At 37.9% G+C, this 26,299-nt stretch overlaps 1 protein-coding gene across 1 annotated transcript in view; it reads right to left on the bottom strand.

The window, feature by feature from the left end:
- Positions 1–9,755: 9,755 nt before the first annotated feature.
- Positions 9,756–26,299, bottom strand: part of NR1D2 (nuclear receptor subfamily 1 group D member 2) — a 20,255-nt gene continuing 3,711 nt past the window's right edge. The window contains exons 3-6 of the mRNA XM_034661828.1: positions 23,762–24,397; positions 21,840–22,025; positions 19,387–19,597; positions 9,756–13,176 (exon numbers count right to left, since the gene is read on the bottom strand). Of these exons, the coding sequence (XP_034517719.1) occupies positions 12,980–13,176; positions 19,387–19,597; positions 21,840–22,025; positions 23,762–24,397 (1,230 nt within the window). The 3' untranslated portion in view covers positions 9,756–12,979. The remainder of the gene's footprint in view (positions 13,177–19,386; positions 19,598–21,839; positions 22,026–23,761; positions 24,398–26,299) is intronic.

Below are 26,299 nucleotides of genomic sequence, written 5' to 3'. Positions count from 1 at the left end.
TTCTGGGCATAACCAAGAATGGGTCTCGGGGTCTGCCAGGCTTTTCTGGCTTCCCTTTAGTTGGAAATGTCTGGAGAACCAGTCCTCAGTTTCTTTGGAGTGTTCTTTTGATATCCCACCTGAATGAAAGAAGTGCAGCTGCAGAAATGACAGAAGTCTATCATTTGTCAAACCTTGTATTGAAGTGGGAATTTAACTACGTATATGCCAACCATCCCCAAACCTCCTTAACTCCCATAGTGTGCTACCAACAAAGGTAACAAAACTGCATGGGACAGAGCAACGTGGTTGTTTTCTTGAAAGAACTCCAGAGACCAAATTATACAATTTCTAACACTGGGCTATTCAGGGACCTGGTAAACACAGAAACCACAAGAGGGGAGGGAAGGGAAAAGAAGTGGGGGCAGGATGTCTGCTCTAATTCCGCATTCACTCTGCTGTGCTCTGTTTTATAACAATGTCAGCTCTATGGAATAAAACCAAATGTGGTTTCTGTGTCTTTAAGGCCCAGGCAACTTGGGCAATGGATGGGTTGCCACGGCAACTTGTAATTCTACTGTCTACTAAATTGAAAAGCAACAATAGAAAATCCCTAGCAAATAAAGTGGGATACCTCTCAATGACAATTATCTGTTTATCACAGTCTGGTTTTGAGTTCTTCAAAATACAAACACCTAGAATCCTTTTCTATATTTGATTGAAGCAGGACTAATTTTTTCTTTTCTTTTCTTGTCAGAAGCTCTCAGGCAGAAAAGAAGAAAACAAACAAGTTGCTGAGCGAGTTTAGATATCAAGCGTCTTCTATGGCCCCAGAAGAATGCTCCCACTACACACACACAGAAGGAGGAAGCAGGATTAAGCAACTCAAAAATCTATAGCAACATAAGGTAGTAAAACCTCAGCCAGTAAAAGTCTTACATCAGACCTCCCTGAGAAAAAGGCCTGAGACCATAATAAGTTTTGAGATGTGTGCTTTGCACATACACATACAAAAAAGTATTTTAAGATTATAACCCCAAAAAAACATCAAAAAGTTCTTCCATCCACAGTCAATTTAAGTTTACTTAAAGACTGCTGGGCATCTTGTAAAGACACTAGAGCTACAAAAACAAGGAAGACCCAGTCTCTGACCTCTAATAAGCTCATAATTGGGGACTGGGGAGAGAGGTACATAAATTACATGACCAGTTTTCCCAAGTGTTATGGGCTGAATTGTGTCCTCCAAAGAATCCATATGTTTTAGTCCTAATGCACAGTACCTCAGAATGTAACCATATTTGGAGATAGAGTCTTTAAAGAGGTCATTGAATTAAAGCAAGGTCATCAGGGTCAGCACTAATCCAATCAGACTTGTGTCCTTATAAGAAGAGGAAATTTGGACACAGACATGCACAAACAGAAGATGATGTGAAGACATAGGGAGAACACAGCCATCTATAAGCCAAGGAGAGAGGAAACTTCTCTGTGGCCCTCAGAAGGAAACAACCTGGAACAGAACCTTCTCTCATTGCCCTCAGAAGGAAACAACACTGCCATCATTTTGATCTCAGACTCCCAGCCTCCAGAACCGTAAGAAGTAAATTTCTGTTGTTTGGCACCTGGTCTGTGACACCTGGTCTGTGGCACTTTGTTATAGCAGCCCTAGCACTAAAGCTATATTCTAGGATAGTGGTTCTCAATCTTTTAGCTGCATCAGAGTCCCCTGGAAAACTTATTAAGACATTGTTGGACCCACTCCCAGAGTTTCTGATCCAGGAGGTCTGGGGAGAACTTCTAATAAGTTCTCAAGTGATGCTGATAATGCTGGTCTAAGCACTACCCCTTGAGAACTACTGTTCTAAGAGGTACAAATTACATCAAATCCTAACAGACTCAAGTCAAGAGGCCTCTTTCTCCCTCCTTCCTGAATCTAAAATGGAAAGGATTCTAACCTGAGCTTCACACCCAGGTACAGTCACAGGTGAGCTTGCCCCATATAATTGCCCTGCAATCATAAAAGCTGCATCTTGCAGAGATCCTAAACTTTAAGACACAATAATCCTGTCCACTACTAAAACATAGCCCGTGAATGGGTTCTGATAAATTAAACCAGCAATTCTCCCTTCATTGAGAAGTTAGGCAGGTATATGAGGGATGGAAGGCAGAAGATGGGGGAGAGGGGACAAAAGTATTTCCCCCTCTTGCCCACCCTACAACCCAGGCTACTGGCCCACTGCCCTGGAGTCACACTTTAGAAGTTCCAAAAGCTATGCCCCTCTCCTCAGGTCGAGTATGCCCAGAATCCACACCCCATTCCAGATCATGCTCCAGTACCCGAACTCCCTACCCAAATGACCCTGGGCCTGCTTCCAGGGCCTGCAGAAGATTCTTTCCTTTATCCTCCCACAGCCAGACCACATTGCCAGTATGCACAGCACTTGGCCAAGGGATGGTAAAAGAGAGGGGATGAATGAGCTTGGACCTAGGAGCTGGAGTGTCCATGAGCATGTGTGAAAGGCTCAGCAGGCCACTGGTACTTGGGGTGGAAAGAGTCCTAATCTGTAGCATTTACTGACTTCCATAGTATCAATATTCCCACTGTGGCCAATTTCAAGATACTAATATGAAGTCAACTGGCTCACAAAATTCCCAGAAAACAAAAACAAAAACAAAACAGTCCTTCATACTGTGGGACAAAGGCAGGAGTGGGAAAAAAAATAAGGACAAGCTGGTGGACTTCATTTGTATTCTTGCCCTGGCCCTCGTATATTAAAGGTAAGCCAAGGGCATCATCCCTGTATCAACAAGATGTGCTCTGGTCACCACTCATAGTGGCCATCAATGCTGAGCTCACAAAGAAGGACCCATCCTCCCTAACACTATTCCACTCAGAAGATAACATTGTTGGTTGCCTACCCAAAAGCCCTTCCCCAACCCCTTGTTTTGCTGCTGTCTACAGAGGCTAAAAAATGGTACATACTTGCTTTCCAAGCTCCCTTGTAGCATGAGACACAATCTGGCCTATGGGAGCTGAGAGGGGAGGGGAAGTCAGCTGGGGCCTCCTGAGAAAGGTTTCTCCCTAAAAAACAAGAGGAAGGCCTCTCCTATTCTCTGGACATACTCCTTCTGCTGTGATGCCTAACAGTGGCATCCACCATCTTGCAACCATGAGAGAAAACATTACAAATATGCACAATATGACAAAGAAGGATCAGAAGCTACTGGGTTGTTTTTCTCTTCTAAGTAATTGTGGTAAAATACATATAACATGGAAATTTACCACCTTAACCATTTTTAAGTGTACAGTTTTGTAGTGTTTAAATACAATCACATTGCTGTGCAACAAATCTCCAGAACTTTTTCATCTTGCAAAACTGAAACTCTGAAACATTCCTATCCTCCCCCACCACCCCCAGGCAACTATCACTCTCTATCCACTATATTTTCTATGAATGTGACTACTCTAGGTACTTCATATAAGTGGAATCACATAGTATTTCTCTTCTTGTGATTGCGGTATTTCATTTAGCATAAGGTTTATCCATGTTGTATCATGTGTCAGAATTTCTTTCCTTTTTAAGTTTGAATAATATGCCATCGTATGTATATACCACATGCTGTATATCCATCAGTGGACACTTGGATTGCATCCATCATTTGGCTATTATGAATAATGCAGCTATAATGTGAATATCCAAATTTCTCTTCAAGACCCTGCTTTCAATTCCTTTCGGTATATACCTAGAAGTGGAATTGCTGGATCATATGGTAATTCTACTTTTAATTTTCTTTTCTATTTTTAATTGTTTAAAGAAGCACCACACTGTTTTCCACAAAACTGTACCATCTCACATTCCCACCAAGAGTGCACAATTGTTCCAATTTTTCCACATCCTTACCAACACTTGTTATTTTCTTTTGTTTTGTTTTGTTTTTTGTTTGTTCTCTTGATAATGACCAATCTAATGAGTATGAGGTGAGCTCCTGGGTTCTTCAGTGGCATTTGGAGCTACTGAACCAGCCTGGAATTGCCCTGCCTCCAGAAGTCTTATGCAGGAAATAAGTAATAAATATCCTTATTGTTGAACTCCCTTTTAGATAGGTCTTAAGCATCTTCTAATTGATGAGCTGCTTTTTTCTATAAGAACTCTAAGCAGAAAAAATTAAGATTTAATTCTGTTTCTCAAGCTTTCCATTATATGTTGTTTCTTACGCTCATGGAACTAACAAATTCTACTCCAAGGTCAAGTCATGATATAGTACAACAGCAAATACAAAGGAGTATTCATAATAGCTTTATCCATAATAACCAAAAACTGGAGAGAACCCAGATATCCACTGACAGGATAAATAAACTGTAGTACATCCATATAAAGGAATACTATTTAGCAATAAAAAGAACAAAATTATGATGGATAAATCTCAAAAACACTATGCTGAGTGAAGAAGTCTTATACAAAAGAGTACACATGGCAATGATACCATTTATATAAAGTTATAGAATGGGTTAATCTAATCTATGGTGGAAAGAAACAGAACAATAGCTATTGCCTCTGAGGGGTGGGGATTGCCTAGAAAGGGGCATAAGAAAACTTTCTGCTTTGATGGTAATGTTCTATATCTCAACTGGGTTTTGGACTACACAGTGGGAAGGCACTTTGAAAATAAAGTGGCAGATATACCCTAAAGACTTGTGCATTTCATTGTCTATAAATTGTATATCAAAAGAGCAAACTATAAATTAATATTTAACTCTAGTAAATTATATGCAAGATGAAAAATTTAGGAGACAGTTTATTGAAGACTGCAATTTACTCTGAAATGCATTTTTAAAAATCCCAAGATAAGGACTGATGGATAGAAGGACAGATAGCTCTGTAAATCACAAGTAATAAAATGTTAATGGTGGAGGTGTCTGGATGTTCACTATAAAATTCTTTTGATTGTGCCAGCTAAGAGTGCTGGAAAGTAACAATAGGTACAAGTTTTGGTTTTATATGGTAAAAATTTTCCTGACTACCTTGAGGGTTGGAATAAAATTAAAAAGAGTTAGGGGAAGAGACAAGAGAATCATCACCTCCAAAAAGGTTACTCTCTTTCACACTTCAAGAACAAAAATTTGTATTTTTGAGGATCAAAAACTGAGAAGTGCTGCCATGCAGGAAAGGGCTCCGCTTGAACTGTGCTGCCACTGGGCTTGGGGCTTCCTGATGTTTCCTGTGCTTTGTGCATCCAGTTTCAGTTGCCCCTTCCACTGGGCATTGGGAACCTTGAGGGATATGAAATTCCTAGACATGACCCCTCTCCCCCCCAGCACCCTTCCTGTCCCTGACCTTAAGAGATGACTTTGAGCTAAAGGTATTCTGAACACGGAGCAGTGAGGCAGGCATGAGGCAGGAGGGAGTCACACCACAAGGACCGTGGACAAATGGCCAGCAGGGTGCAATGTCACACCAGGTTAAGGCAAGTGTGATCAGCCAACCTTCAGCTGCAGGAACCATGCTTCTTTGTCTCCCCTCACCTCACCCCCCAAACAAAACAAATTTTTCACTCTCTGGCTTTTTTTCTTTTTTAACTCTGCTATTTATATACCATCATATTACGAATGTTAGCCCTGGAAGGGATGAGGGAGGGCATACAGTTAAATTCCTTCACTTTATAGAGGGGAGCTGAACCCAAAAGTTGAAGGGATCTTCTCAAGATCACTGAAGAGCAGAATCACAACTACAAAGGTATCCTCAATCCTCAATAAACGGTGAGAATATTCAAAACTCAAAGATATGGAAATTCTTCCTACCCTTTCGGGGTATTTATGTTATTTTACTATCAAGGAGCATTGAACCCATCATCCCTACCTCTTGTGACAGATGTACATCTTGAACAATTATAGCATCCACTGGAATACTAATGACCTTTCTTACATATAGCCATGTTCCCCTGGCTGCAGGGGGATACATTCCAAGACCCCCAGTGGATGCCTGAACGGTGGAAGTACCGAACCCTAGATATATCATGGCTTTTCCTATACATATAAACCTATGATGAAGCTTAACTTATAAATTAGGCACAGTAAGAGATTAACAATAATAGGGAAAAAAGAATACAATGAATATACTGTAATAAAAGTTACATGAATGTGCTCTCTCAGAATACCTTACTGCGCTGTACTCACCCTTCTCCTTGTGATGATGACAGATAGAAAATGCCTACGTGAGATGACGTGAGGCGAACGACGTCGCGCCATGACGCAGCGGCTGGGCTCTTACTTCCGGTGCCGTCGGGGCTGAAGGCAAGTAATTGAAACTGCAGAAAGCCAAACTGCTGGTGAGGGGAAATTACTGTATTCTTGTTTCAGGGCTTGGAAATGGGAGTTGGTCATCTTTTGTCACTTGTTTAGCTTCTCCTGAGGAAGTTACTGGAAATCGGTAGTATCTGAGGGTTGCGGTCACCCCAGTCAGCTATCAGAGCAGTTTTTCGCTGAGAAATCGGGAACGGCCGGCTCACTTCAGCCCCAACGTGCCTGTGAGAGACCAAGCCACACAGACTGACTGACCCAGGGAGGAGGCCCTGTGCTCACTGCCCCCACCCCCCAGGAGACTCTCCTTTCTCTTCCTCATGTCATTTCCTAAGGAAAGACAATTACCTCATGTCAGTAGAGGACATCACTGCGGAGTTCTCAAATATATCTCATTTAGTCTTGCAATCACTGTACGTAGTTTATACTTCTTATAGATACGAGAAAAAGTTATGTGGAGGTTGGAGGATAACATTAAACTCGTATTATGTATTCAATCCTAACTAACGAGCTTCCTCTTACCCATTCCCTTCCCGAACAATCCCATGAACATGAGCTCTACATATGTATGGATCAAAGTAGACTTAGTAAAACCACTCTGCCAAGAAGGAGACCCCAAGCCCAGTGCTCCTTTATTATGCAGAAGTTGAGAGCAAACTCTTGGCCCAAACATCAGGGGTTTATAGTCCCAATTCTCCATTCGGTAGCTGTATGACCTTGAGCCGGTTACTTACACTCTCAGAGCCTTGGTTTCCTTTATCTAGAAAACAGAATTATTTATTGGGGCTAAGAGTGGCAAGCTAGTAAACATTTAACTACCTTTGGGGGGCGGGGGAGATACCTTATGAATGTGTATTTATTTTTACTGAAAGGATGTATAGCACACAATTTATAAATTTGTAAGAAATAATCTTAACTATAAATCCAATATAACCAATTTTCACAGAATGCATTCCTTTATTTTTGAAGTTGCAACTAACAAGTATAGTTCTGACATGAGTGTTACTATTTTAAGTACATTAATAAAACAAAAATGAAACAAAAATTGTCAGAACTTGATTGTTCACCAAAGATGTGAGCAACTTCTTCACTGAATCAGATAATGGTTTTCAAATACTGGACTATTTCGTCAATTTTCTATTTGCAACGTTTAATGGCTACAGGCATGAGACACCTTCAAGTTTAATTTGTACTATTAACACTTTCTCCATCACTTTCTTAAATCTAGACAACCAACAAAATATATCAACCCGATTCATAGCATTTGCAGCTTTGCATAGTATAAATAAAGGTACCACGGCCAAGTTTGAGCTACCAATGGGCCGTCACTTAGGGAGTTGAGAAGAGATATATAGGAACACCATTATAAGTATTGCCACCGTATCCATAAAAATAAATGTTCTGAGCCTCAAAAGCATAAATAACAGTAAATGTAAGATAATTAGGAAGTGAGGAGTGAGGAGTTTTGAGTATTATCTTCTCAAATATAATTCAGTTGTTAAGCTTACATAATTTAATTTGTAATTATGGCCGTTTCTAACAACCAGCTCCATAAATTCCTGGACATGTAACAGTGAGACCCTTATAAGCTAGCTCCAGCACACCATGGCTAGAACAGCATTTGCTGGCAATTACTACTTAAGATGCTGTGATTGGTGGCCATTTGCTTCATGTACACACAACTTCCACAACACTGTCTGGATTAGTGCCCTGGGTTTTCAAGGAAACTCATTTTGCATTTGGATAAAAAATATTCTTGAGCCATACATGTATGTTCAATAAATGTGTAATGAATAACTAAACCATCAGTTTATTCCTCCGAAGTCCTGTTAGATAAAACAGCTTAGAAAGAGAGCAGCCTAGCTATAGGGAGCAAAAAGAAGATCAAGAGAATGAAGTGTAGGTGCTTTCCACTCTGGAAACTACCCTACTTGCATTTAACTGCAGAACCTGAACAGGAAATGAAATGGCTGGTGTAGGGGGGAAAAATAGATGAAAATTTACAAGCAAAGGAACAAAGTAATGGGGGGGGGCGGAGGGAAGTGCTGCGGTTACGGATAAGAATTCAGAGAAAAATGAAACCGTAGAAAAGAAAAAACACAGAACTTACCTTAGAGAGTTTTCAGAAGATCATACTCAATTCCGTGGTTACCAGTAGGAAAATGGAGGGAAAAAATTTGAAAACACCATTTTTTTTTAAAGATTTTTATTTATTTGACAGAGAGAGACAGCCAGAGAGAGAGAGGGGACACAAGAAGGGGGAGTAGGAGAGGAAGAAGCAGGCTCCCAGTGGAGGAGCCTGATGCAGGGCTCCATCCCAGGACTCCGGGATCACACCCTGAGCCGAAGGCAGACGCTTAACGACTGAGCCACCCAGGTGCTCCTGAAAACACCATTTTCATCCCAGGTATTTGAGTCTTCTTTGAAACACTGGTCTCACCCTCTTTAGTAATTTATATTAAAATGTAGGGGAAATGTTAATTTTGAGACCATCTTTACGTTCTTGGGACCGTGCCCCATAGAAAGCAACTCTGACATTGTGAAGAGCAACTCTGACGTGGCTACTAGAATACAGGCCATAGTTGTTGCTAAACCTTTACACATCCCAAGAATAAAGAAAAGCAAATGTGACAAATTTTAACAGGCCCGAGTAAGTGTGAAACTAAAACCAGATCCATGAACTGGCTGTCTACTCATTCACTCACATGCAGCACTTCCAAATTCAAAAGGAATTGAATCTATTTTGTTTTTCATCAACCACACATTTATTTAGAGCTCAATGGTGATTATACCATCCAAGTATAGTGCAAAAAAGGGACAAAATACAAATTTGTACAATAATCCACAGAATATGATATCCTGATTAACACCCAAAGTGGGTTAAGGTTTTTTCTCCTGAAAGCTTACCTTCCAAGAAGCACCAAGAAGTGCTCAACACAGAAAAAAGGGGGGAGGGGCGCGCTCCTTGGCAGAGGACGTTTGGGAAAGACTGCATCCCACTAAACCCTTAAAGAAATCACGATACACACTTGCTCATTAGAGAATGGGACTGACATAAAGCAATCTCAGTAACCCTGTTAACGCAGCATTTCCAAGTTTATTTAATCAAAGAGGCCCATTTCTCCCACCTAACATCAATTATCATCCACCGAAAAGTAGTGGGTATTACTGGTCTAGGAAACAACTGTAGTGAGTGCAGATTTAAGCAATTGCCTCAACTTTGCCAGCATGGCTACAATCCCTAGGAACGGGGAAAGGAGGTGGTGGTCTTGTTGAGGCATCTTACCCATTCATAGCCAAGGCTGAGTCTTGGCTAGACCAAGCACCCCCTCCTTCTCTCACCATCCCCTTCTAAGAAAGACTACCTTACTAGATAGAGCAAACCACTACTCAGCTGTCATTATAGAAAAGAGAAACAATCCTCGCTGGACTCTTAAATGAACTAAAATCAAAAGAGCTAGAAAGATACCAAAAACCACACTTGGTTAGAAATAATATTTATTATCCCCTCCCCCCATGTACAGATTACTTTTCAGAAACATGAAGATATTATCCATGTCCTCATCAATAACAGTTTGTAGAAAATAAACTTAATTCATATCTTGACAATATATTTCTATCACTTTTTTAAAACAATAGCCATTTTATTTTTCCACGTTAGTTCAAGAATAGCTTCAAGTTTTATGTTTTGAAACAAATCAAGACAATCTTTGTTTATAGGCAATTTCCTGACGGATCCCATCCCCCCAACCCCTAAAAAAAATTCTCTATCCTAAGTGATAAACTCTTCTTGTACATTCAGCAAACTTTATATTGGAAAAGAAAAAAGAATAATTGAGATAGGTACTTACTCTCGTGCACAGTAATAAATCTAGCTGAGCTTCTACACCTTGCTTTGCAATGTTTACATAAAATAAATCATTTCTTACCAAGTTACAATGGTAATTTCTTGAAATGTAGATACAAAAGCTATACACTTAATCCACTGAAACTGCCTTCTAATTTTTTTAATCTGTAATTAAACCATCACCCTAAGGAAAAGCTTCAATTCAAGAAGATGTTTCCCCTCTCCCTCAGCTATTTCTCTCTAAAGCTTGAATCCTCTCTCAGATCATGTGAAGAGCTACATTAAAAGCACAGAAAAAAAATGTTTTAGCTTGCTGACATAATGCCCTTAAGTTTGCTGACATAATGCCCATATTTTAATTTAAAATGTAAAATCAGAGTTAAAGCATCACTTAATTCATACAGTACATTGTCAATAAATCAACAGTGTTCCACCGACCCAGAAGTTTCCCAAATTGGTTGTCTTCTCCACATTTAGTAAGTTTATACCCAATGACTCAATCAAAGAATGTGCTTGTAATAGGCTGCTGGTTTAATTTTAGTTTTAATATCGGGCTATTTTCAAATATAGAGATGCTACAAGTGGCATATGAACTATTAATTTTGTTTCCCATTACCTACAGGAAGAATTTGTTCAAATAAAATTTTACAAGACAAAATGAGAACCTACATACCTACATACAGATGTATACGTGTATATATTGAACCTAACTAAAGTTTTATAAGCAATACTAACATAGTTCTGGTTACACATTCCTAAAGACAGTAATTGTTTTAAAAGATAACATGTTATAAAGAGGCTTATGCAAAAGGCAAAAATTAAGAATAAACATGATCTTTGAGGTTTTCAGGATTACTTCAAAAAACCATTTCTATCCCCCATAGAAGAAAACTATGCATTTATCTTAGGAACAAAAATTATAAAAAGATAATGCTATCATGTAAAGAATTCACAAAAACTATACTGTATATCCCATAAAGTCTTACCTATGTAAGGTAAATCACAATTATGGTTTATATTGTATTACAGACATCACCATCACCTTTTCCTCTTTAATAATGAGAGGATTTAACTTTTTTTTTTTTACTTACTTAACAAGTGCCACAGAAAGTCAAGTCCCAGTAGCAACAAGTTAAACAAGATTACAAAATAAGGCATTCTGCTCACATGTCATTAAAGTAACAGGCTGAGTATAGTAAAGTGGGCTCTCTCCATTCTTATAGTTTTATATAATCCAAAAATTATACAGAAGGCAATCTTTTCAAAAAAATTCCAATTAATTGCTATTTTCCAGGGAAACAGAAAAACATACATAAAATCCTCAACTTTGGCTATTTCTCCTACTGCCATAAACAGAGGCTGATCTTCTCTATTTAATAAAGCCCAATATTAGAAATGTGGATGAAATGTCTCTGTACCACTTCTAAGCCTGTAGGTCACATACACTAAATGAGTTTTCAAATTATAGAGTAAATCTAATTTGACAAAATCCCTGTAGTGTTATTTAGGACAAAAAAAAGGGAGGACTCAAAACACAGTTGCACACAAACGCATACATATACATACATACATACATACATACATACACACACATACACGTACAGGGCCAACACATTAAACAGTTTTCTTAAAACATTGATTGGTTCTCCAAAAAGAATCAAAATATTTATCATCAAGCTGCAGCATGTGTATAAGGGGCAGCAATGTAACCTTTTTTAGTACAAGGTAAGAATCTGAATGAACTTTTAAACTAGTACCTTGAACCAAAGATTTAACAAAAGATGAACTCTAAAATACATATTTTTTTGAAATTTGGACTCAACTGCCTGTTGTACTTTTACATTAAGTGCTGTTTAAATAAAAGTAGAGCATAAATTCAATAATCTACTGTCTAAACACTTAAAGCAATGGTTATGTCATCAACAGGTAAAATGCACCTAATTTGAGTCTTTGACACCACTTGTTTTAAGTTTATTGTATGATAAAGTTCTTCACAGTTTAAAATATTGTGAAGATATGTGTTTATGTATAACTATATTCACATAGATATTATGTACATATACTATGTATTTGATGTACCCATAAACTTTGAATGTGCCCCAGGAGAATACCCCACACATATGCAGGAACCCTGAATAATAGGTTGGTGTGGACTGTGAAATGATTTCTCAGAAATACTTAGAAATAAGGAAAGAATATTATTATGAATAATTATAACAAAAAAATTACCTTATTTACATAGTGCCTATCTCCCAAGAGGTAAATATGCTTTATAGACATTTTTTAGTATATGTGAGGTGGGCATTAAGAACACTATCAATTTTCATTTTCCACAACCAATTAACCTGCCCGGGATCATACACTTTAAAAAGCGGCAGAACAAGATACAGACATGAAGATCTCCTGACTTGCAATGTCTCCAATTACCAGATCAAATGGTCTTGTGGTGCAATCAAATCTTCATCATACAATAGAATTTCTACCACAAAGGATTAATTTTTAAGTCCTCATATACTTGTGATTATGCATTATATTTATACCACAGGGAGATCAAAATGATTTTTGGTTTTGGCCGATGAAAAAGTCTAACATTCAGTGTGACTATAATTCAGTGTAACTTCTCCAGTTTAAGTGCGACACAGCTGATTGGTCTATAGGGGAAATGCGGTCAATGTCTAACCATGGCTGAAGAAACCTCAATCCAAACAGCTACTGCATGATTACAGAGATAGCCTACAATCTTGTATTGTCTTAAAGGTCTTTTCTATCTCCACATATGGTATACACATATAAATAAGCATTTTAGCACAAAATGTACAGTTAGCATGAATCAGTTCATGTTTAAATAAACAAAGGCCTTAGGGGTGAACTTTAAAGGCCAAGAGCTCCTCAGAGTGCATGTTGTTTAAAGATCGAAGATCTGGCAACTTTAGAAGAAGTTTTGTAAAAATAGAGGCCTCGTTTGGATGGTTTTTCATTATTAAGGTCCTTAGTGCACGGATGAGAGTCTCCTGCAAAGCCTCCACAGAGTTGACGTTTTCTATTCCAGATCGATCTAACAGAGAGTAAGGAATAGACAGACATGAATAAGAGGACACGTTATTAACATTAAATATAAATATCAATTAAGAGAAAACATTAAATATAATTCTTGCTCATCAGTCTCATTAATGAATCCAAAACAAGGTTTTATACATTAGAATAAAGGAAAAAGATAGTTGACAAAATTTTTTAAATCCCAATGGCAAATTTCTGTACCTACTTATTATAAAGAGATATATCACACAGTATACTTGACAAATCAAAATTCTTTAGTGTTTAGTATTTTGTTCACAAAACTGGAGGTTCTTATTTTTAGAATTAGATGCCATCTGCTAATTTCAACTGCTCCTGACAAAATAAAATGAATAATGTAGTTTACAGATTTATTTTTTTCTTCATATGGAATATATCCACATTTGTATGTTACTATGTATGGCAGGCAACCTCTAAAATGGCCACCTCATGCTGGTATCTACACCCTTGTGTATCCCTTTCCCCTTGAGTGGGCTAGACTTACTGACTTACTACTGATGAATAAAATATTAGATTACAAAAAAAAAAAAAAAAAAAAAAAAATGGCTTCCACCTTCAGCATACTCTTGCTCACTTCCTCTGAGAAAAGCCAGATGCCAGGTGCCATGTTGTAAACTGACTATGAGGTGGGCCCAAACGCTGAAGAACTGACGGTGGTCTCTAGCCAACAGCCAGCAAAGAACTGAGGCATTCAGTCCAACATCTTGCAAGGAAATGACTCCTGCCACAACCACATGAATAAGCCTAGAAGCAGATCCTTCCCTAGTTAAGCCTTCATAGTCGACCACAGCCCTGCTCACAGTTTGACTATAATCCCCCAGAAAACCTTCAGCCAGAGGCACCCATCTAAGCCATCCTCAGAAACTGTGAGATAATAAATGTATGCATTTTTAAGCCACTAAGTTTTAAGGTAATTTGTTATGCAGTAATAGATAACTAATATACCATGCAACTTCATTACCTAGTTATATTAACCTGCATTCACTTCCATTTAGCATACTGTGTTTATTAAGCTCATCATACAAAATGTTATTAAACTAGCGATTTAGTATAAGCCAACAATAAAGGTAAGTATCTTAAAATTAGCCAAACCTAGACTGTTTGCCCACGGACTTTTTTTTTTCATCATCAAGGGCTATTTCTTCCCTTTACAATAGGAGGCAGTAGAGCACAAGAAATACTCAATGGCTCCCAGTATAGGGAGTGGTAATTAGTAAGAAAGATGATGCCAAAGGAAGCAAAAATCTCTAGCCATTCACACCCTTTTTATTCATTATTACAAGGATATTTAGGCTCCGCATTGTAACTGGTAGCTGAAAAGGCCACCATATGCAAATACTAAAATTTCATAGTAAAGAGGAAAGTCTGATTAACTCTAAATGCAGAAAAAAATGATGAAAACAGGTTTATCTTACATTTAATTAAAATGTGGATTATTATTCAACTATGTGCTAATTATTATGGAAAAAGAAACAATCTGAATGTTGACTACTGGTTTGGGGGGGTCATATGTTTTCAGATAAAATTATTACATGGACAAAGACCTCTTAACATTTGACTTTGGTCATACAATCTTAAGGGACATATAAAACTACTTAAAGCCTTCGATAATGCTTCCAAGAGTCTCTCTCTCTTGCCTTTAATATTCAAGTAATCGTTTTCTTCAACATCCTTGCAATTTATTAATTCCCTCACCAAACACTTACTGAATGTATAAGCCTACCGTGATAGGTGCTAGGGAATTAGCAGTCAACGTAACAAACCAAAATTCCTTCCCTGAGAGCTCTTATAGCAGAAGAAAATACCTGGTTTGCATCATATCATCAGTAATTTACAATACCAATAACTGGGAAAAGAATCACAGTGAGCCCTACAAACATAATAATCTAAATAGGCAGGGAAGGATACTTGAGTTGGAACTAGTATTATGAGTCTTTCAGTGAATACTCTTGTGTTGGAAAGACTTATGCTTCTTCTATACAACTCAGAACTTCAGGAAAATGGATTCTTATACCTAAAAATGTAAATTGCATTAAATTTTTCTAAAATCGCAATTTCTAAAACCATGATCTCATAATTTCAAGGCCAAATAACCTACTAAACTAGCTGGATCATAAACAATAATCCTCTAGAAACTGTAACAATAGAATGCACAAATTGAAATGAAAATTAATCTTCTAATTGATGTACTAAATATTACACTACACTTACTTTATAGTTTATAGTATAGTTTAATTCATGATATACCTGTCCTCTACTTCAAGCTTAGAGAGGTTCTTGATCCCTCACCACCAAATCTCACCAAATCTCCTCTCTATGTATGTTGACTTCCTGCAAGATGGAAGTCAAATTCCTTCCACAAAAACCTCTATGAGGACAACTAAAATCCATTATCTAGATGAACTGTGTTCTCACGCTGATATGCCCATCCCTAATTTTCAACTGCTGCCATTTCACACAATCTCAAGAATTTACCTTCCAGGTATTATTCCCTTTTTCTCCATAGTATCAATAGTCTTCTAACCTCACAGGCAAATATGTTTTAGATTTCTTTCTCCCTTCGCAGCTAGAGCTATTTTGTTAACAAGTAGTATAGCAGAAAGGCTTTGAAGTTAGACTAACAGGAGTTCAAATGCATGCTCAGCCAATTTTTTAAAATGCGCCATCTTGGGCAAATTATTTAACCCTTCTGTTCCTCAAATTTCTTGCCTGTATTTGAGAATAACACATCCTAGCTCACATCAGAGGTCTGTTGTAAGGATAAAATTATATAAATGAGATCTAGAAACTAGCACTTTTTCTGACAACAATGAAATCAAAATCCAGATGGCAACTGTAGACTCCAAGAAAAACAAAAAGCTATTTTAAATATAAAGCAAATACAATGGTTGCTTAATTCTAAGCAATTAATAGAGAATATAAATAATCCATTTGTTACCTGACACACTTGGAACATTCCCCCCTTGAGAGGCACAGGTTTAGGGCAAGATTTATATTGCCTTGGGGCGCCTACATGGTTCAGTGAGTTAGGTGTCTGACTTCAGCTCAGGTCATGATCTCCGGGTCCTGGGATTGCCCCACATTGTCACGTTGTCAGGTTCCTTACTCAGCAGGAAGTCTGCTTGTCCCTCTCACTTTCCCTCTGCCCCTCCCACTGCTCATGCTGTCTCTCTCTCAAATAAACAAAATCTTAAAAAAAAAAAATTTATATTGCCTTGTCAACCATTTCAACCCCGCTGTGTGAACACTGTCAGTACTCTTTACATAATCCTAATACTGAAAATGCAGATTTTTTACTTTTCAATATTTAGAATCATAAAGCATGGAAACTGATCACACCTATAGAACAGAATGTTAATATATTCATTCTTGACAATGCAGAAGAAATGGTATAGCAAAAGAAGCCAGGATATGGAAGAAGGAGGATACTGTCTCCCTGTCTAAGAGGAAGAGTCTATCTAAACTGAGAGATTATGTAAAAGTAAAGGGTCAAAGAATATGAGCACATTACAATTTCATATAAAACAAAGTAACTATAAAAATAAAACTTATAAAAAGAAGCTACTTTTATTTGTCAGTTATATCTACTCAATAAAGAGAGGTATAAGCACAGTATTTAGAACTGGGTGGGCAACTCTCAGAACAATTAGGAAGAAAGACGGTTAGAATTCTTGTTCTCTGAAGAGTAGGCTGGGAGAAGGAGAGACTTATTTTATCCTCTTCTATTGTTTCTAAATTTTAGGTTCCTGTATAGATACTGCTTTAAAAATAACAATAGTCCTTTCCAGGTGGTAAAGATTTAAGTTTGACATGAACACTACCATATATTTAAGTGAAACAGCAACATATTTTAAAATGCATGAAATTTTACATGTGTTTATATTGCTTATGCACCTTCATATAGACAGAAAAAAATAAGAATACATTATATTCTTCTATAATCATTCTTTTCCACGTGGTATGTCAAACATTTTTTTACGTGCCATAAATCAATTTGCAGGCAAATGGTACATGGATGAACAGGTGAACAGATAGAGACCCCTCCTAATGTTGACAGTGATCTTTTTTTGGTAGCAATATTATCATCTTTATGTTCATCTTAGTATTTTCGACTTTTGCAAAGAACCCACGTAATTCTTATGATTAGTAAACAAAACAAGGCTTTTTCAAAAGCAGATTAAAACAAGATAAAAATTATGTTCACTTGGTAGAAAATATAAATAAATAGCACATTTCCTGGTACAGAGCTCCCCCTTACCCTCTGCCACTGTTTCTCCCTTTGCACCATCTCTGAGACAGTCCCTCCTGCTCCAGCTATTCTACCACACCTATCTCAGGAAGAGGTCACTCCACTGCCTCCTACCTGAAGTTATTTCAACAGCCTCCCAAACTGCCTCTCCAGCTCTGATGACTCACTTGTCTAATCCGCCCAAGATAAACATGCAGGACTGATGTCAGACCATCACTTTGCTCATGCCTAATCATTCCCCTACACAGACTTTCCACTGCCCCATATCTCAGTTAAAACTTCTCTGCTTAGTTCCCCTCGTAGTCATTCCATAAAGGTGCCCCTTTAACTCACAAGCCTTCTGTCCCTTTCTTCCTTGATGTACACTTTGGGCTTTGGCCACCTACCCCTGCCCTACCTCATGCTCTCCCAAGCCGCTTCACTACTGTTTTGATGGGAAAATCTACTAACCCCTCCTTCAAATTCCAGCTCTACGTCCACCTTCCCCACAAAGCTTTCTCAAGTAATTTCATCTTCCTTCCTAGAACCCCTACTTCCCCAGTCAGAACCACATGGCTTAATACCATAATGTTTTGGTGTTAACTTCTGTCTCTCAAAAAAAAACATGAATACTTGGGAGAGTAAGCTTGTGTCTTAATGCTTGTTCTGTCTCCCCCTAGCACATATTGATCAGATAAAGAAATTAACAAGTATGGATTACCTTTAGTTTCACAACAGATATATTAATCTGATGTCCACTCAAACCATTAATAATTACTTATCAAGAGACTGCAAAATGGTAAAGTGCAAGAAGCATTAATTACAAGGTTACTAAGAGAACAGGTATCCCTTATTAACCTGTTACTTTCATACTATTCCATACCTTAAGTGCATTTTTAGCTACCTAGGTAGAGCTGATCAGAACAGGTAGCCAAATTATGCTTCCAAACGACGTAAGTCTTTATTTATAACACCAATGTACAGGCCTTTAAGATACACAACTCTCCTTTGCAGTTACCGATTTACAGTTTAGCCACATTAGCAGGGGTTGTAACTTATACTTTATAACCCCCACAGCAGCTTGTATAATGGCTTTTACACAGTAGGAAGCAAATAGGAAATTTGAAGTCAGTCATATCAAAATACTGTAAAATTCTCAACAAATGTTTTAAAATAAAGTTAGTGATACCAAAAAATGCCTGGTACTTACTTACATATCCCCAGGAAAGTCACTGTGTATCAATTTCCCATTTGCTATTATCTTAATAGCTATTATTTAAATTGAAATACTTTGGTGAGAAATAGCTATAATATAAATGCAAGGTGGCAGGGAAACTGGAATACATCATCAATGACTCATATAAATAAACATTAAATATTAGAACTCAAAAATCTTGGTCACTCATTCAAAGAGTAACTAAGTAGCTATTCTGTGCCAGATCCCAGGTTGGCTCATACGGTACAATCCCCTCCTTCCAGAGGATGAGGAAACCAAGACCCAAAAGAAAAGAACTATTTACGCAAGTCACAGAAAATTCAGTGGCAAAGCTGGGTAAAAGCCTACTCATAATTCACCAATTTTCAGAACAAACCACACTAATACATCTTGATAATTTTAACATTTTCAAGTAATATATATTTTAATTATGATATGACTTAAAATTCATATCAGAACCACCTAATGTTCTAAAAATTAAATCCACAAAAATAACAATTTAGACTTGTAAAAATTATGAGCAAAAGTTTAAGACTTGTCAATGTGAGGCCTAGATCTAAACATCATTTTATTACTATACAGCACTTTCGAATTTTTACTAATTATCCAAAAATAACAGATTCACACAGTTTAGCATCTGCTTAAGGCCCTCTCGTCTTATAAATAGCTTGCTGGATTGCAGTACCACCTTCTCCCCACTTGGTAACTATCTGAGTGTGGCACAATTTTGGAACCAGCTTGCTTACCTGCGGATACCAGGACAACAGCTGTAAACAAACTCATCTCTTCATCACTAAGTTGGAGGGCATTTAGCTTCTCACTAAATTCAAACATAGAGTTTAGCAGATCGCCTGCTCCCATTGAGTGTAAGTCATCGACACTATATTTCTTTCCACTTAAAAAGGTGACCGTACGCTCCTTTGCATCAAACAATGATGCAAATCGTACCATTAAAACCTGGAAAAAGAAAAAGACTTAAACGTATTTGAAGGAGTTCAATACTAATACTAAGAAATAATTCAGTATTCAAGTCAGTTAAGAAACATCCTACATATAAAAGAAAGTTGTAAATGAAAAACTGAGTTTATTTTTACCCAGAACCATTCCCTTAAGGCAAATTCTCTACCAACACAATAAATATCCCAAGAACATCAAAAAAAATTCCAGCCACCAGTGGCAAAATACTTAAGCCCTATGATACTCTGAGACTCTATTAATAAAGATTCCGAAATGCAAATACAAAATTAAAGCAGGCAATAATGCCAAGAAGTCTGAAACTGGACCTTGGCCAAAGGCATTAAAGAAACTCTTTAAGCTACCAAGTATATCACATGGTCTCTAAACCATCAGTAAAAAGAGCAATATTTCAATGCAACAACACTTAGAGACATCAAAACACCAAATGCAGCCAAGGCAAATGCAGCAGATAAACTCTAATTAGACTATTTTAAGAAACCATAACCCAAAGAGACAATACACAAAGAAAACTATTACAGAAGTGTTCCAGATACCAAGTTGTAATTCAAACCCAAACCAAATCAGTCAACAATTGCTAATCTACGGCACTCCTTCCCCTATAGTAAATGGTAACACCTATGTCACATACTTCTTTCAACCAGAGGAATACTGAACAAATACCTCCCCTTTGCAATTCTCCCAAAGATTTGTTTTACTCAAGACAATCCAAAAGAGAGTGAGCCTTCTATGAAGATGGCACTAACTAAACACAGCAATCCCAAGACAAATCACAAGGTGGAAAGAACACAAGTCCTGGAGCCTGGGATTTGTGTTATAGTCCTGTGTTACAAATTTATTAGTAATCCCAGAAAAATCTCTTCACCTCTCTGGGCCACAGTTACTGAACCTCAAAAAATGGGTGAACTGGGCCGCCTGGGTGGCTCAGCCGTTAAGTGTCTGCCTTCGGCTCAGGTCATGATCCCAGGGTCGTGGGATTGAGCTCCGCATCGGGCTCCCTGCTCGGTGGGAAGCCCGCTTCTCCCTCTCACACTCCCTTTGCTTGTGTTCCCTCTCTCGCTGTCTCTCTCTGTCAAATAAATAAATAAAATCTTTAAAAAAAAAAAAAATGAGTGAACTAAACTTGATCACTGACACCCCTCTAAGATTTAGATTTAAATCTTAACTCTAATGTTTTCCTTTACATTGAAAACCCTAACCTAACAGTTTTACTTTTAAATTATATCATAGCTATTTTATTTATGAATATGGCTCCTTCTCCATTCTGGTCCAGGTGCCTTCGAAAACAGAGCATAAAGAAAAAGTTTATGTGGGATGTGAAAAGTTTATGTGGGGTTTTCACTACCACATGTGAAAACAGGTTTGCGGAAAAAGGAAATGGAACTAGGAAGGGATGGATGACAGCAAGTATCAGATGTATCACTGAGCTGGCCACTAGTCAGTATCATTAACAACTGAGAGCTCAGTCTGTGGGACCAGCAGGGAAAAGTGAAAACATATCCCCTGGATCCTGTTCCCCACTGAACAAAAGACGTGACCCAGTAGACACCAACTTCCCACCCACCACCTTGCACTTCAGAATAATGTTTAAGCGAGCTCTGAGCAAGACCTGAGGCTCCTCACACTCCAGCAGGACGAGGGAAGCCCTGGGAAGATAGGTGAAAGGCACCTAACATAGCACAGAGAGAGGCACACTGTATCCTATTCAGGTTGGCAACAGTGGCTGCCCCAAGTCCAGGCAGAATGCATCACAGCCAAGAGAAGCTGGAGAAGAAAAAGTAGCAAGGACTCTGGATGAGGTGAGGCCAAGACGGTCTAAAGTAGCACATAACACACGTCCATCTCATATAACCCCAAAATATTCTACAATCTCCTAAAAGAGAAAAACCACATTCTATTTGCCCTTTGTACTCTGCACTGAAAGGCCAAGCTAGGCTTTCAGTGGGTGTCTAACACTCTGCAAACCCTGCCTGCAGTCCACACCTGAAAGTAATACTAGAACCTGGAGGAAGTCTGTATGCTGAGAATACAGAGTAGTTGTATTTCAAGTCCTAAGAAACTCTGGATTAATCTCATCTCTTTCCACGATTCTGAGATGGTTATTCTTTTGTTGGTAATTTCAGCCTCTGGACTATAAATACTTATTTTAGAAGAGAATGAAAATGTACATGAAAATAAAATATACACACACCCTGCATCAATATTCTAGATAAATAAAACCTACCTCAAAAGTCCCAGCCTTCAAAAGGTTGACCTGGTCATGCTGAGAGAGATCTCTGAATCCAGGAATACGCTTTGCAAATTCCACCACCTCTTTCACTGCTGGGGTGAAGCTCATTGAAAATTCTTCCCAGATTTCATGCCCAGATTTATGAGGATCCACGTACGGAGACTTACTCATTGGACAAACCTAGCATGCACAAAACAGAAAAACTCTTAAATTGTGAGAGATGGTAAAGAAACTTCCAAAGTGGGATCTCAATCACTGGAAACCCCAATGTGAAAATAACTCTCAGACACAGGTAAAACCTACTAAGAGTAACACTTTCTCTTCTTGCTACTTGCCTTATGTTAGAAAGCCCCATGGCAACCTAGTTCGAACGGCTATTAATGCATCGTAAAAGAGGTAGCCTAAGATATTTCAAAAACCTGTTGCACAGGTTTAAGAGTTTATTTTTTAACGCTGCTGCCACCTGATACTGGTTCTATGATTTTCAAACAAATTCATACATACTTTATTGTCAATCCTATTCATTATTTATGGCAAATATTATAACTACTATTTCTTAGATAAGGAAATGAGATTCTAAGAGGTTTAGTGATTTATCCAAATACAGCTGGAAGTCACAGGCCTAGAACCCAATAATTTAGTTAATATTTCAAAACTCACTTCTTTCCAAATGGCACAATTACAGTATTATAATTTCAAAGAAGGAAAGATAATGAGATGCCTCACTTTTTTAAAAAAGATCACTGACCATTTATTTTCATAAACAGTGGTGTGGCTACCGGCCTCCACTTGTTCACTTAGGATCAATGACGGGAGATACAAGGGCCACCTTCTACCTAAGGATTGGTGAGGGAAAACTAGGAAGCCAAAGAAGGTATAAGAACACTAAAAAGGCTATGAACATCTGCTGTATACTCTATTAGGAAAATCAGCCTTTAAATTTTCATTAACTCCACAGGCGATCCAGGAATGGCATGATTCTATAACTATCGAGAATTCCACAAAATTAGAACCTAAATGCTTACAGATTTTTCCCTCCTTAAGGCAGGCACTAAGTCTAATAAAACATAAGATCACCTTTCAGACCCACGGAATCAAATACTTGCAAGTGACAAGAAAAATCTAACAAAAGAATTGGGGTAGAGTCAGCTATTTTGAAAATGAAAAAAGACGACTTTAATTACCTGGCTGTAGAAAATACCAAGCACTATCAAAGGACCTCATGGTTTATACTGGAAATGGTGCGGTACTGCTGTTTTTGATGAAATTTTGGCTGAATATAAACACTGTACTTTCAAGTAAACTGTTGTATTTGATAAAAAAAAGAAACTTGAATGATATAACATTAACTCATCTCATAAGATGAAGTCTGAGAAAATCCTTAGAAACTAGCGTATTAAAATACTCCTAAATTCTCAAACAGTAGAACATCATCCATGTTCTATATTCAAAGACCTTTTTTCATTATAATGGTTAAAGAAAACACTCTCCATAGAAATCAAAGAATTACTAACTGTGGCAAGCTATATGACCAGACTTTTGAGAAAATCCCAAAGCTAGTAAGTGACTAGTAAGTGATTAGTAGTGACTAATCAGAATGCTTAAATTTTGAAAGGGACTTCTAAGAATTAAAGGACCAGCTCTACATGATCCATATTTTATATAAAATCCTAATCCCAATCACAGTATCAATCAAATCACATGCTTGTACCTAGCTCTGTGTGAAATTAGGTCAATCAATAAATGATGTTATTAGAAGTTATTTGACCTAAAATATTGCACAAAACTGATTCTGTAAGTCTCAAGTTTTCTGACACCACCCCTGCCCCTGAAGTTGGTATACTCCCCACAAATAAAAGAAAACCTTCAAAGCTTTCCTTGATGCAAGTTGGGCAAAAAAATTGATTTCACTATACCAGATGCATTCTCCCTCCAGTGTTGCACAGGTAACTATTCTTGTTCTCATTCTGAGAAAATCCATCTATCGAAACTCTATCACATACTCGTTGAGTATAAGCATTGGAGAAGTTCATACAATGTCCATTTGCAATACAAATGGCATGCCCATTTGGGTAATGCATTATGTTCCTCCCTTTGTACTGTCCATTGAGGTGCTGCTGGCTCTCACTACATGGAAAATGGCTGCTAAGCCCACTGCCACAATGGTCGTGATTTAAATTATATTGCTCCATGGTCTTGGGAATCCGTTCTCTCTGAGGCTGCATGGTCTCTGCTGAGTTTTCTCGCTGCTCTTGATTATACATAAAGGTATCCTTGTGCGCCCGGGTTACCATGCCAATCACTTCATCTTTTGCAAAATCAGAAGAGGGAGAAGAGCTTTTGATGTTTTCTTGTTCCAGCTGGGGCTTGGGTCGCAGCTGTTCCTGGGCTGGTAAGGCTGTCTGTTCATGATGTTCTAATGTGTCATTCTGCAAATGACCACTGAACTGGCTGTTCATCATGGTCTTCATTGCACTCTGCATTTCAATTAGCATCCTCTGTTTTTCACGCTTAGGAATACGACCAAACCGAACAGCTATTGAAGAAAAAGATATTTAACATCTATATTCTAAATAAGACTTGTTTACACAAACAAACAGCACCACATTATCTCTGTTAGTGATGGCCTGTAGTGATATGAATAAAAAATATCTGTATGTCTCTGGCCCAAATTATTCTAAATTGGCTGGTTATATTTTTGATGTACCATAGGAAATGGAAAGGAGAAAAAGTTTTCATTTTTCTCCCAAAAACAAAGCGAAGAGAAGATCTATGTCTTGGGTATTTTAGAAGCAAAATTTTAAAAACTTGAAATTAACTAATAAAAATCACAGTTTGAAGCAGATCAGCATTACTACACAGCACCTATTAACAAGGCTGAAGGCTGTGTTCTTAAGAAGACACATGGGGGGCGCCTGGGTGGTGCAGCCGTTAAGCGTCTGCCTTCGGCTCAGGGCGTGATCCCGGCATTATGGGATCGAGCTCCACATCAGGCTCCTCTGCTATGAGCCTACTTCTTCCTCTCCCACTCCCCCTGCTTATGTTCCCTCTCTCGCTGGCTGTCTCTCTCAAATAAATAAAATCTTTAAAAAAAAAAAAAAAGAAGACACATGGGATTCAGCTACCCACAGCCATTAAAATTAATGGAACCTAGTAGGTACAAGCGCTCCCTGAACATCTAACATTTGTCGATTCATTTTTGTAACCCTGTTCTTAAAACCCAACTCTTAAATGATTTGCTCTCTCCTTTTCCAGCTTCTTAAAAAAGAAAGTCTTTTTTAAAAAATTTTTTAATTAAAAAAATCAATAGAAATGCAGTTATTGAAAATTTGCTGGATTTTAATTAAAATCAATGAAATGAGAATTAAATCATTCATCCTCCATTATTTTAGAGGCCAAGTTTTAGAATATGTTCCATCTCCAACATTCCTATCCCTGAGGGACAGAAAACAAAAGCTTTCTAGTCTAATATTTATACGGAGATAATAAAAATCCAATATACCCACCCAGCAAGAACACCTTCCTAATATAATTGTACCCGCCGACATTATTGCTATGGACAATTTTATCATGTTTCACACACTACCTCTACTCCCTCCTCCACAAATAATTGCCATTTTTGTTCTTTTGAGGAAATCACAATATCCAACAACTTTGGATCAGTATTTCTAGTAGTATAAAAAAAATTTTCAGGCAAATGAAATCCAAAACATCAACTGCTGAAATCCATTACTCGAGAAGCTCTATTACAAATCCTATTTCGTATAATATATTAGAGTAACTTAAGGGACTTCTTAAGCAATGCTTCCCTAGATAAGTATCAGGTTCATTCTTAGCAATTCTTAATTAATCCTACTAAACTAATTCCTCTGAAAACCTCATACTCTTCTGTTATGTTACTTAGAACTGAATGAGACTATCCAAAAATGATTTCTGTAAGCACAATAGAAGAGCCAAATTTTCCAGTGATATCATCCACAGAAAATACTAATAGTGCCGCAAATTAACTTTTATTTTTTATGGGAATGGATCTTGCCAGAATTTAGCAACCACCTCCACCCCAGACCCTACTGTTTCTTTTAATTTTGTATCTCCTTTCAATGTATTCAGAACCTGTGCCCTAAACACACATTATCATCTCAGAGCTGAGAAAGTCATAGAGATAATTCACATAGGAGAAATGGGTTCCTCAGAAATGCTAAGAAATCAAGGAGAAAGAGCCAAGGGTTCCTATATCAAAAACAAAATGGGGGCACCTGGGTGGTTCGGTCGGTTAAGCCTCCAACTCTTATTTCAGCTCAGGTCATGATCTGGGGGTCATGGGATCAAACTCTGTGTTGGGCTCCATGCTGGGCATGGAGGCTGCTTAAGATTCTCTCTCTCCCCCCCACCCTTACCCCTCCCCACTCTTGCTCTCTCATTTAAAAAAAAAAGAGAGAGAGAAAGAAAAAAAA

Source organism: Ailuropoda melanoleuca, chromosome 6 (assembly GCF_002007445.2).
Source record: "Ailuropoda melanoleuca isolate Jingjing chromosome 6, ASM200744v2, whole genome shotgun sequence".
NCBI classification, from domain to species: Eukaryota; Metazoa; Chordata; class Mammalia; order Carnivora; family Ursidae; genus Ailuropoda; species Ailuropoda melanoleuca.
Note: the sequence above shows the minus strand (reverse complement) of the source record. Positions and strands in the feature narration are given on the sequence as shown.